We start from the raw sequence: 12,831 nt of genomic DNA on the forward strand, positions 1-12,831 counted from the left end.
GTGTTGCCTTGGCTGTCCTAGACTCACTCTGTAGACCAGGCTGGCCTCGAACTCACAGCGATCCTCCTGCCTCTACCTCCCGAGTGCTGAGATTAAAGGCGTGCTCCACCATGCCCAGCTAGTTGCATTTTTTTTTTTTTTTTTTTTGGTTTTTCGAGACAAGGTTTCTCTGTGTAGCCTTGGCTGTCCTGGACTAACTTTGTAGGCCGGGCTGGCCTTGAACTTAAAGCAATCCGCCTGCCTCTGCCTCCCGAGTGCTGGGCTTAAAGGCGTGCGCCATCACCGCCCGGCTTAGTTGCAAAATTTTAAGTTGAAAATTTACATATCCCATGGTTAAGGTTAATTCAGTCCCATTAAGCACATTATTTCAATACTATTATCTTTACCCCAACATGAGATTTATAAATAAATTATTTAGTCAAATAGAAGCCATGATAGCATTTTACAGTCAAACTGAGGTGCTGTGACTAGCTGTTTTATTAGTGATGTATACACGCACAAATTTTCAAAACAAAGCATGGTGTGCTGGGGCAAAGAGAAAGTATGTCATACCTTTTAGGTTTAGAGGTTGGGAATTACTTGTGTGGCAGATAGGTGGCCAGATGAATTATTTTGTGTGACAGTAAATGTTACTGGAATGGAACTTGTTAAGTTCACATTGAAAAAAATCCTGAGGGTTAGGAATGTAGTATAGCCTGTCCCTCCCCAAAGTTCAGAAGAGCATCACATGGGGAAGGGCCCGTCCACACCCCTGCACTGTGGCTGTTATTTGTCATCTAGTTTGTACTTGAGCTGTCCAAGGGATCAAGAATATCATTTCTTCGTGAAATATTGTATTACTTTCATATAATCTTTGAATTGTTTCTGTTCAGATTGTCGATTTCTTTTTATTATTTGTTTTTCAATACTACAGATTGAAGCCAGGGCCTCACACATGTAGGCAACATAGTTCATTATTACCACTGAACTACGTCTCTAGCCTTTTCTCTTGATGTACCACAGGACCATTTTAAATGTACAGTTCAGTGTGTGTGTGTGTGTGTGTGTGTGTGTGTGTGTGCGCGCGCGCGCATGCGCGCACACATTCACATGGCTGTGTAACCATCACTGATACATAATTCCACTAACATTTTCATTGACCCTGAATCCATTAGCAGTGATTGCCATCCCTCCCTCCCTAATTGCAGAAACTCCTACTGCTCACTGATTAAGTTTATGTGTCTGTGGATTGGTTTCCCCTTTCAGTTATGTAGATGTGCATAGCCGGTATACTGCTTTCAGAGTTCGTCCATGTTAGAGTAGGCACCAGAGCTTCTCCCTGCTGGGCGCCTGATAATGGCCGACTGTATGGTTTCCCTGTACCGTTTCCCACTGACATGCTCCATGTTGCTCTCACTTTCCGCTATTAGGGAAGCTGTTGCTGTAAATGTTTGTGTAAGCTTTTATATGAGTGTATGTTTTCCAGTCCTGGATACATTTAGAAGTGGAACTACTAGGTCATCCAGTAACTCTCTGGTAACCTTTTTGGGACTTAGCAAACTGTCTTCCAAAGTGTGCCAGTGTATATGTACCAATGGTGTGCGGAGCTTACGCTTTTTCCATATCCTCTCTAACTCAGCTTATAAAAAGTTATAGTTGGTTTAGTAAACATGGAGTGGATTCTCAGTGTGGATATCTTCTCAGCTGGGGTGTCTGTTGCTGCAGTGAAACACCATGCCTAAAAAGCAGGGTGGGAAGGAAAGGGTTTATTCAACTTACACTTCTACATTGCTGTTCATCACCAAAGGAGCCAGGGCAGGAACCTGGAGGCAGGAGCTGGTGCAGAACCCAGGGAGGGGTGGGTGCTGCTGACTGGCTTGATTCACATGGCTGCTCAGCCTGCTTTCTTATAGAACCCATGGCCACCAGTACAGGGGTAGTGCGCGCGCGCGCGCGCGCACACACACACACACACACACACACACACACACACACACACACACACACACAGATCACTAATTGAGAAAATGCCTTACAGCTGGATTTCATGGAGGCATTTCTTCAACTGAGGCCCCTTCTTCTCTGATGGCTCTAACTTGTATCAAGTTGACACAAAACCAGCAAGTACAATTATTTACATTTTCAAGTGAGGTTTTCCCCCCTTCTACATGTTCGAAGAAATAACTAATCAAGTTTTTTCCCCATTTGATCTTTTTAATTTTAATTAGTTAATTTAAAATTTTATTTTAGCCAGGTGTGGTGGCACACAACTTTAGTCCCAGCACTGGAGAGGCAGAAGCAGGTGGATCTCTGAATTCAAGGCCAACCTGGTTTCAGGACAGCCAGGGCTGCATAGAGAAACACTTTCTTGGGGAAAAAAATTAATTTTAAATTATTATTATATTATGTGTGAGAATGTTTTGACTTTGTGTATGTCTGTGCATCATGTGTGTCTGGTGTCTGGTGAAATTCAGAAGAAGGCTTTGACTTTCAGGAGCTTAAGTTATTCATGGCTGTACACCATTGCATAGCTGTAGAGCAGCCAGTGTAACCACTGAGTTATTTCTCTAGCCCACATTGTTTTATTATTTGTCTTTTTATTGTTAAGTTGTGAGAGGTCCTTATATATTCTGGATACCAGACTTTTATCAAACCTATGACTTATTAAAATATTCTCCGATTCTATCTATTGCTTCTATTCTCTTGATATCCTTTGGTGTACAAGCATTATTAATCTTAATAATGTTCAGTTTGTAGTTTTTCTTTGGGAGTTCGTAGTTTTTCCTCTTCGTTTGCCCTCCACCACTTCTTTCTTCCTCCTCCTCCTCTCCCTTTCTTCCCCTTCCTCTTTTAGTTTGGCTCACATAAGTTTTGCTTTGTCCTACTCTTTTCTTGAAGAGGTTTATGCAGTGTTGGTGTGTACTGGAAGTGTGCAACCTGTTTTATTTTATTTTATAGGCTCACAAGGCATTCCTTTGAGTTTCTGAAAAGACTCAAAGATGCTCCCAGCATCTATGCAGTGGTGTACAGCCATCCATATCTTAAGTTCCTAAGAGTCAATGCTGTCTTCTGAATTTCACCAGACACACATGGTCACAGGCGCACACAAAGTCAAAATGCTCACACACAGAATATAATAATAATTTAAAATTAAAAAATTTTTCCAAGAAAGGGTTTCTCTGTGCAGCCCTGGCTGTCCTGAGGGGACATCATTGTAGGGAAGGTATTTGAGCAAAGCGTGAGGCGGCTGGCCACCGTCGTCTGCACTCACAGAGCAGAGACAGATGAATGTTTTTGCTCATCTGGCTTTCTCCTTTTTATTCAGTCTGGGACTACACTCCATGGAATGGTGTCACCCACCTTCCTGATGGATCTCCTTGGAAATACCCACAAAGACAGGTGATTCCAAATACAGTCACGTTGACAGTGAAGATGAACTGTTGCCACTTGTTAGTTTGACACCTGAACACATCACTGTTAAACCATAATTCACCACTCCTCCTCAGAGGTTTGTGACCATCTTCTCATAATGCAAAATGCATTTCACTCATCTGTGAAAGTTCCCAAAGTATTAACAATTCTAATACTCTTCAGAAACCCAAAATCAGAGTCTCTTAGGAAATTCAAAGAACTGCTCTGCAGCAGTCTCCACTCCAGTCTCACCTTTCCTGTGGTCTCTCTGCAGAGCAGGCCTCTCTCTAACAGTTTCTCGGCACCCGCCATGTCTATATCCTTAAACTTAGAGCTCTTTTCAAGTAATACACTAATCATATTTTTATGCTTTCTCTCACTGTAGACATGACTAAGCAGTAACTGTGCCACAGACTGGATATTTGATGTGTTAACATTTCTTTCTCAAAACAACTTAGTTTGTTATTTCAAATTTAGTCTCACTCAGATTTTTGAGGACTGGGAAGATTGCAGCCAAGTTTTTGCCAGAATGTAACTTGAAAGGCCACTAGCCCAGTTCCCCTGGACCCAGCAGACCTCTGTTGATCACATTGGCACACAGGTCTTCCAGGCTCCCATTAGGTTGGCCCATCATACTGTTAACGGCATTCTAGGGTTTCTCAGCCTACAGTGCCAGACTCTTCTACATTCCTCCCCCAACCAGTGGACAGCACAGTCAGGTTTTTTACAGCAAAAGCCCCACTTCTTCATAGAAAATTTCTTTTTGTCAGTTACTTTTCTTGCTGCAGTAACAAAGCAGCTGACTGAACCAGCTTAAGGAAGGGAACTTTGTTCTGGTTCAAGTGTGGGGGGAAAACAGATCATCATGGCATGGAAGGTTTGCTAGCTGGATGCTTTGTGGCTGGGCACATGGTGTCAGCAGCCAGGAAGCTGATACAGCAGAGGCAGTTGAGTGCTGGGTGCCAGTGCGTGTGCATGCGTGCGTGCGTGTTTTATCAAGGGTTGGGTAGGACAGGGTCTTCTGGAACACAGGATGCCTGTGAGTTTGTTTTTTTAGCTAAGCATGACATGACCTTAGGCTAGTCGTTCCTACTTTGCACACGCTGGCGTCTGACAGTGGCTGTCATTTTGTTGGTGTTTGTGTGTGTGCCCATGCAGTGGATGACAGTGTTGATAACGGGTGTCTTCATAAACTGCTCTCCGCTGTGTTTTTGAGACACTGAACCTGGAAGTTACTGATTTGGCTAGACTGGCTGGCCAGCAAGCCCCAGGATCCTTCTGCCTCTGGGTCCCCAGTACTAGGATTGTAGACATCTACTATTGTGCCTGGCTTTTTAAACATGGGTGCAGGGCCTGAATCATGCTTCTGTGGCAAGGAGTTCACTTGACTGAACCATCTTACCTAGCCCCCAGCTTCTCATTTTTAACCTTTTTCTTTTTCTGACTTCATCTCCTCCACCTTTACTCTGCAAAGGGTGTGCAGCATACTATACATAAACCTCTGATGTACCACTCACACTTACAGCCTCTTCCGGAAAGCCCGCCCCAAGCAGAATGGAAAAGGAGCCAGCACCCAGTCCTCCATAGAACACAGAAACGTGGCCGTGTGGTTGGATTGGTTAGACAGGGAGCGAGTTTGTGTGAGAATCACCTTGTCTGGTGTCATAGACCTAGGTGACTGGCACATTGGGGTACACAGTAGGCTCTTGAGGCTGTACCTTGCTTCCTGCCTGATGTTACAGCAGAGTTACATGTAAACATGTGACTTCAGAGTTGGCCTCCTTTCGTGTTGTTGATTCATGTCTGACCCATGAATGTGCTTCAGAAGTAAGCAGAATGGGTAGAAGCTGGAGGGAAGGTGGAGAGAGACTCAGTTTCTGTGCCCTGTCTAAATATACACTACAGAAAAGAAAGAACAACACCTGCTCTTTTCTTAGTTTGGAGCTTGCGGCTCTTGGGGATTTGTTGGTGGGTTTTTAGAAGTAGGCAACAAACTGAAAACTGCATATGAAATCTTCCATGCTTAGTTTTGTGGTGGTGAAAAGAATTTTAATTTTTAAAAGAATGTTACAGTGTTTTAGAATTGCTACTGAGAGATGTCTGTAGGCTTGCTGGCAGGAAAAGACATTGGCTGGGGTTTGGGCACGTTATGGTTTGGAGTAAACCTTCCCATCTGGTTCAGGTATTTTTATTTTGGACTATTTATTTATACCTGTTGGTCTAAGACTAGATACGATTCCCCCTCCCCTCCCCAAAGTGCTACTTTTTGAAATGCCAAAGCATTTCAGAAAACAACAGATCCTCTGCACTCCCTGATACTGTTGCCCAGTGCAAGCTGTGGTGGCACAGACCTGAGTACTTGGGAGACAGAGGTGTGGAGGAGCCCAAGATGGAAGGCCAGTCTACACTGTGCGCCAGACTGTTGGCTAGCACACATGAAGACCTGAGTCTGGTTCCCAGCACCACATAAATCTGGACATGGTGGCATCTACTGGTAATCCCAGCACTCAGGAGTTAGAGTCAAGGGGATCAGAAGTTCAGGGTAGGAGCTGGAGAGATGACTCAGGGGTTAATAGCGCTTGCTACTCTTCCAGAGGACCCAGGACCAATTCCCATCATCCACATGGTGGCCTACAGCCCCGAGGATTCTAGGCCTACTTTGGCTGCCTCAAAGGCACCAGCTTCGCTCGTAGTATAGAGATCTACAGACAGACAACAACACCAATACACATAAAATTAATAATCATTTTTTTTAAAGTTCAAAGTTAACTTACATAGTTTAAGGACAGCTTGGACTACATGAGACCCTGTCTCAAAAAAGGAAAAAAAAAACTTAATATAAGTATTTGTGACTTTAAATTTTTGTAAAATATAAAATTGTATGGCCTAGCATGATGATGCACACTTAAGTTTTGTTTTGTTTTGTTTTTCGAGACAGGGTATCTTTGTGTAGCCTTGGCTGTCCTAGACTCACTTTGTAGATCAGGCTGGCGTTGAACTCAAAGATACCTGCCTGCCTCTGTCTTCCTGAGTGCTGGGAATAAAGGTGAGTGCCACTATGCCCAGCAGTGACGCACAGTTTTAATCCTAGCACTCTGGAGTCAGATGCAGGCAGATCTCTGTTACTTGCGGGGTACCCTGGTCTATAGAGAGTTTCAAGTCAGTAGGGCTACATAGCAAGAACCTGTTCTGTTTTGTTTATTTTTATTTGTGTTTTATTAAAAGAGGGCATTTCTCATTTATTCATTTATTTTTATTCTCTGTAGTTTTTTCTTTTTTTTTTTTTTTTTTTTGTTTTTTTTTGTTTTTTTTTTTGTTTGTTTGTTTGTTTTTTGTTTTTTTGGGGTGTTGTTGTTGTTGATGGTGGTGTTGTTGTTGTTGCTGTTGTTAACCGTCTTGAGGATAGATGATTGTATTCAAAATTGCATTCTAGAGCTGGAAAGATGCCTCAGAGGTTAAGAGCACTGTCTGCTCTTCTAAAGGTCCTGAGTTCAATTCCCAACAATCCACAGCCATCTATAATGAGATCTGGTGCCCTCTTCTGGCATTGTAGGTGTACATGTGACCAGAACACTGTACACATAATAAATAAATAAATCTTTTTTTAAAAATTGCATTCTAGAAAACTACCCTTGGTCATGACTAGACTGAGCCCTCCTAAGACCCCAGCATCAGAGTTGATACATATGTAAAAATGACTGAGAGTGTCCTGCTACCCCTCCCTGCTGGGAGCCACGGGCAGGCAGAGGGATGCTAGGTTTTCTTCTGGTTCTTAAGAGGTGTAGAATTTTATTACAGCCTGGACTTTGTCAGTTTTAATAGAAAATGTCTCAGTGATACACATAAAACTTACCTTAAAAATAAATAGTTCCTTTTGTTTAAAATGTATTTCTACCTATAGATGATGTTTGTGAATAGAACTGAATAATAGAAAATGCTTTTAACACCCATTGGGATCCTGTAGATCTTGCAGTGTGGCTTACTTAGTATTTGGTTGCTTCTTTGGCCCAAGTCAAAGTTGCTTAGTTTTGTTCTTGTGTGGAAATGTGGAGACTCTTGATCCTTGCAAGTCATTAGCTAGTGCCTAGAAACAGCTCTGCTTTGTCCTCTTGCAGCCAGCTTGTTATAACTCACGTAGTGCCTAACAGATGGGGAGCACTTAAGTGTTCAACAGGCTGTGACAAAGTGCTTTGCATAAATGCAAATCCTTATGGTTATTTTATAAGCCAGAGAACTGGCCAAGTTTACAGTTAGTAGTCTGCTGCCTTGGCTCCCACTTTTTTTGCACTGTTAGACTACTAAGGTTTAGATTGTTAGTACAGTTTAGAATTGACAAGTTAGAAATTAACCCTACTTATTGGTCCCTTTATGAGCCTAGTGGTTTGTTTTATGTATAATAGCTCAGAGAGGCCTAAGTGACACTTGTTATTTGTTAAAGTTACAATGCGGTTCAGTGTCAAGTGTACTGAACAGTTTCTTACTAAAGTTATTTTTAAGAAAAAACAACAGGGAGCTGGGCAGTCGTGGGCTCGCGCTTGTAATCCCAGCCCTTGGGAGGCAGAAGCAGGTGGATCTTTGTGAGTTCTAGGCCAGCCTGGTCTATATCCTGAGTTCCAGGACAGCCAAGGCTACACAGAGAAACCCTGTCTCAAAAAAGAGAGACAACATAGCAAGATTTCATTCATTTCAGGCAAGTGGAGCCGATTATATAAAGAAAAAGCCAGGAGTGGTGGCCTCATCACTTGAGAGGCAGAGGTCGGCAGAACTCTGTGAGACCAGGGTGGCCTGTGTAATGAGTGCCAGGACAGCCAGGGCTACAAAGTGAAGATCCTTGTCTCAGTAAAAGGGGGAGGGGAACTAAGCTTTACTTGCTTAATTAAAAATCAACCCCAAAGTTGTACATAGGTACTAAGTAGATAATAAATAATAAAAATGTCTCCAGTGCCCGTCATACAACAGACATTTGGTAACCACTGCCTTCCTTCCTTTTGTCAGCTAGACAGGATAGATACTTCAGAGTTGTTTGTATGACTCAGCTGTTGGGTAGCTGGCTAAATAGCAATATGTGAGGCATGTTGCAAACATTGTATACTCTTGTAATTTTTTTTATGGATGGTTTTAGGGTTTTTTTTTTTTTTTAGAACCACATTGACCTAGTGGTTGCTGATTCTCAGAAATTTGACTTCTCCACCACTGCCACATAAAAATCACCTGTTTGTAGAGTGGATCTAGTGAGTTGTGCAACAAATGTCAAAATGCCTCAGCTTTACCCCCCCGTAGACCGGAAGCCAGTTATTACATTTACAGCTAATTTATAATGACTGAACGCCAGGGCCTTTTCTCTGTGATTATGCTAGTTAGTTGATTTATTTCCATGGTCTTCAGTGCCTGTGTTGCCACCTTTGTTTGTGGCTCTCACTGTGGTGAATGCAAAGGCTGGTCTGAAGGAAACTGCCTGTACGACCAACTCTCCTGAGTGTGTCATGGTCCCTTGTATCAGTAGGTCCATTGTCATGCAGTAGTAGGTGTAGTCATGGGATACGTGCTATATGCCAGACGCTGTAGTAAGCTCTGAAGAGATCTCGGTAAATTTGACGCATGTGGCTCTTTGCATGGTAGAATTTACATTCTAACTGAAAACGGGAACTCAGGCACGCCTGTAAAATAATGTCTGTCCCACCCCATTCTAGGAGTGTAGCACATCATAGTGTATGGAGTTTAATGATTTAAAATTCTGTATGTTATGAAAAACATTGGCTCTAAGAATGAAATGGTGATATAATTTTTTCTCTCGTTTTATTTTTATTTTTTTCTCTTTGTAGCTAAGATGCTCCACATCCCTTGTAGCTCTTTTTGGAAGAAAATCAGGAGTGCTCTGCTCTTGCCATAAGAATAGCCCTGTTTGACTCAACGCGTTGGTGCTGTGACAGAGGAAGAATTGCATGCAGGCTCCAGGAGTTTCTTGTTTTCATATAAGTAGTTAGTTTTTCTGTGGATGGAGAAGGATTTCAGTCTTGATTACCCTGTTTCAAGGAGTTGTGTGTAGTCTGAACTGGGCCACTTCCCAATGAGCTACACAGCCAATCCTTGTCAGGAGCTGGTTGAAAACTGTGCAGTGCATGCAGAAGGAATGGCACAGGAAGAGAGCCATCGAAGTCAGGCGCCACCCACCTTCTACCATGGTGCCAGCCAGGAGCTCGACCTGTCCACCAAAGTGTATAAGAGGGAATCTGGAAGCCCTTATTCTGTTCTAGTGGACAGCAAGATGAGCAAACCGCATCTCCACGAGACCGAGGAACAGCCATACTTCAGGGAGCCAAGGGCAGTGTCTGAGGTGCACACTGTCAAGGAGGACCGGGAGAATTCTGATGACACGGAAGAGGAGGAGGAAGTCTCCTACAAAAGGGAGCAGATCATAGTGGAGGTAAACCTTAATAACCAAACGTTAAATGTGTCTAAAGGGGAAAAGGGTGTCTCTTCTCAGTCCAAAGAGACTCCTGCTCTTAAGACAAGCAGCGAGGAAGAGGAAGAGAGCGAGGAGGAGGCCACAGATAACAGCAGTGACTACGGGGAGAACGGGCGGCAGAAGAGGAAGGAGAAGCGAGTGGAGAAAGTCAGGGCCACGCAGAGGAGGACCCGGAGAGCTGCCTCTGTTGCTGCAGCTGCCACTTCCCCTCCACCCCGCACAACTCGAGGCCGTAGGAAGAGTGCAGAGCTCCCCAAGCGGAAGAAGCAGGCCACCAAGGAGCCTAGAGCGCCAGTCCAGAAAGCTAAGTGTGAAGAGAAAGAGACTTTGACGTGTGAGAAGTGTCCCCGGGTGTTTAACACTCGCTGGTACTTGGAGAAGCACATGAACGTCACCCATAGGCGCATGCAGATCTGTGATAAGTGTGGCAAGAAGTTTGTCCTGGAAAGTGAGCTGTCCCTTCACCAGCAGACAGACTGTGAAAAAACCATCCAGGTAGGTCTGACCACCAGGAGGGCAGAGTCTCCAGGATAGAACCTGGCTGTTCAGAGTCATCTGGTGTCTGCCCAAGACATTAAATGCAATAGAGGCCGAAGGGACACACTCCACCCGTTTATCACCAGTTTAGACGCTGCTGCTTGGGTCTTTTCACAACTGAGGCTTAATCCTGTATTTCAAAAGCATTACACTAACTGACGCTGGACTAGTGGGAGCTCAGGTACACTGGAAGGGGGATCTGTTCTAGATGATTGACTGGGATGTAAAGTCAGCGCCGACATTGCACTGAGAGTCACTGTTGTAGGACCTGTGAGATAATTTGTTCTGGCATCTTCTGTCAAGGTGAGAGGTATTGAGTGAAGGTCAGAAGTAGAGAGGTTCCTTTCTGTTTAAAAAGGTGCCAGAGGCTAGGGCAGCTGATGAGGACAGAAACCATAATGACTCAGACCTGTGGAAATGGAAGATCTCCAGCAGTGAGTTCCCTTTCACCGTGGAGAGATGGCAACAGTAAATGTGTCAAGAGGCGAGCGAGCTCATGGGATACACGCAAGCTTTAAACAGAGGCTGAGCAGTGTGGAAATGTTGCTTCCCTGGCAGTAGGGTTAATGTTGCTGAACAGTGCTGCTAATGTAGCACACACAGTATTCAAGCCAGCCTGGTGTCTTGGAAAGACTGTACTGTGACAGGTTATGAAGTGTTAAATCCCCCCCCCCCCAAAAAAGCCAGGCGTGATACACGCCTTTAATACCAGCACTCAGGAGGCAGAGGCAGGCGGATCGCTGTGAGTTCAAGGCCAGCCTGGTCTACAAAGTGAGTCCAGGACAGCCAGAGCTACACAAAGAGACCCTGTATCAAAAAACAAGGGAAAAAAAAAGTGTTGAATACTTTGGTTTATGTATATGTTTGTGTATTAATGGATATTCATACAAGGTAAGTCTGTTATGTTTCCATATGATACATATAATTACCATATTGAAAGTAACTTTTTAAAAGATAAATTGTTTTACTTTTGGTTTGGGAACTGATAATATTGGTGAGCACCTTTAATTTTTTTCTTTTTGACAATTGTTTTTAACCAATAACTGAGATAAGTGCCTTCTTTTAAAGAGACTTTTTTTTAAATCCGCTGATTTGACTTGTATATCATGACTTGACCGAGATATGCTGGGTAAATAAAAACATTGGGCCATGTTGTCCAGCAGGTAGCTGGGCAAGAGTTGATTGCAGGGTCAGTCCAGTGGACTATGGTCCAGTGCTGTCCCCTAGAGGTCAGACTTGGAATTCACAGTGGCTCCTTACTGAAAGGTGTTTCTCCTTTTTGTCTTTCTGTACCTTCCTTCCTTTCTTCTTTTTTTAAACTTGAATTTGCTTAAGTTACAGAAAACAACAGTTCTTTTTTGTGAGCCTCTGTGCTTTTCCTTGTCATAGTATGTTCACAAATGCACTTACATTATGTGGCTTTTGTTGGATAAAAACTTTACATGTTCCCAGGCTGGAGAGATGGCACAACAATTAGGAACACTGGCTGGTCTTGAAGAGGACCTGAGTTGGTGCCCAGCACCCACATGGCAGCTCATAACCATCTGTAGCTCCAGTTCCAAGGGCCAAAGCCTTTTGGGCATCTTTCCTCCTTGGACATGAGCCACACGTACAGTGTATGTACATACAGCAGCAAAAACACTCAACTACGTAAAGGAGTGGTTCTTAAAAAGAAAACCCTTCACATTCCTAAAGGATCTTGTGCTGTGTTTTTTCGTACAGCTCCTGATAATCCTGACAGCCTCATAGTAATTTCCCTTGCAGAGAAGGCAGGGTTTCTGTCCTTTTCCAGGGCACGGCTCAGCCAGCTGCTGGTCTTTCAGCTCTTGGGTTCCTGACTTCAGCAGTGGCAGTGGCACTCAGGAGCCTTTAGTGACTGAGTTCTTTTACTGTTCATGCCTCAAAGCCTGGCAGTTGTCAAGAACTTTCTGGTATTGTTTTATTGATTTAGTCATACTTTATGCCTAATAGTCCAGGCTGCTAATGAGCCATGATTTGAGGAACTAGGCATTGTGACGTAAGGAGGTCTGGAATTGAGGTGGGGTGGTGTGGGGTATGCCAGTGGTTTAGAGGTTGTATTAGCTTCTGCTACAGGGAAGTGGCAAAACAGTGAGTTAAATTTAGGGAGAGCTAGTAAATCTTGAGTATTTGTTACAGAAGTCTTTAAAATGTGTTTTCCAAGGCACAGGGTCACTTTCATACCCTTCAGATCTATAATGCTTATATATCTTGTCTTTACTTGTGTTAATCTCAAACTTACTTATGCTCTCTGGTAAACACATCTCATTTGCATAGCAGCCTGGGTAGGAGGCACCTGGCTTGCTGGTCTATGTCATGTCAAGCCTGAAGGTTCTCCCCGGTGTGCTGGCACATGCTTATGCTCCTCACCCTTGGGAGGTGGAGGCAGGATCATGATTTGAAGCTGGCCTTAGCCACAT

The 12,831-nt window shown here is 43.7% G+C and overlaps 1 protein-coding gene across 1 annotated transcript in view; it reads left to right on the forward strand.

Annotated features, from left to right (window-relative positions):
• Znf652 (zinc finger protein 652) overlaps positions 1-12,831 on the forward strand; it is a 49,064-nt gene that overhangs the window by 24,458 nt on the left and 11,775 nt on the right. The window contains exon 2 of the mRNA XM_051158363.1: positions 9,213-10,351. Coding sequence (XP_051014320.1) covers positions 9,458-10,351 — 894 coding nt within the window. The 5' untranslated portion in view covers positions 9,213-9,457. The remainder of the gene's footprint in view (positions 1-9,212; positions 10,352-12,831) is intronic.

Source organism: Acomys russatus, chromosome 16 (assembly GCF_903995435.1).
Source record: "Acomys russatus chromosome 16, mAcoRus1.1, whole genome shotgun sequence".
In the NCBI taxonomy this organism is placed as follows: Eukaryota; Metazoa; Chordata; class Mammalia; order Rodentia; family Muridae; genus Acomys; species Acomys russatus.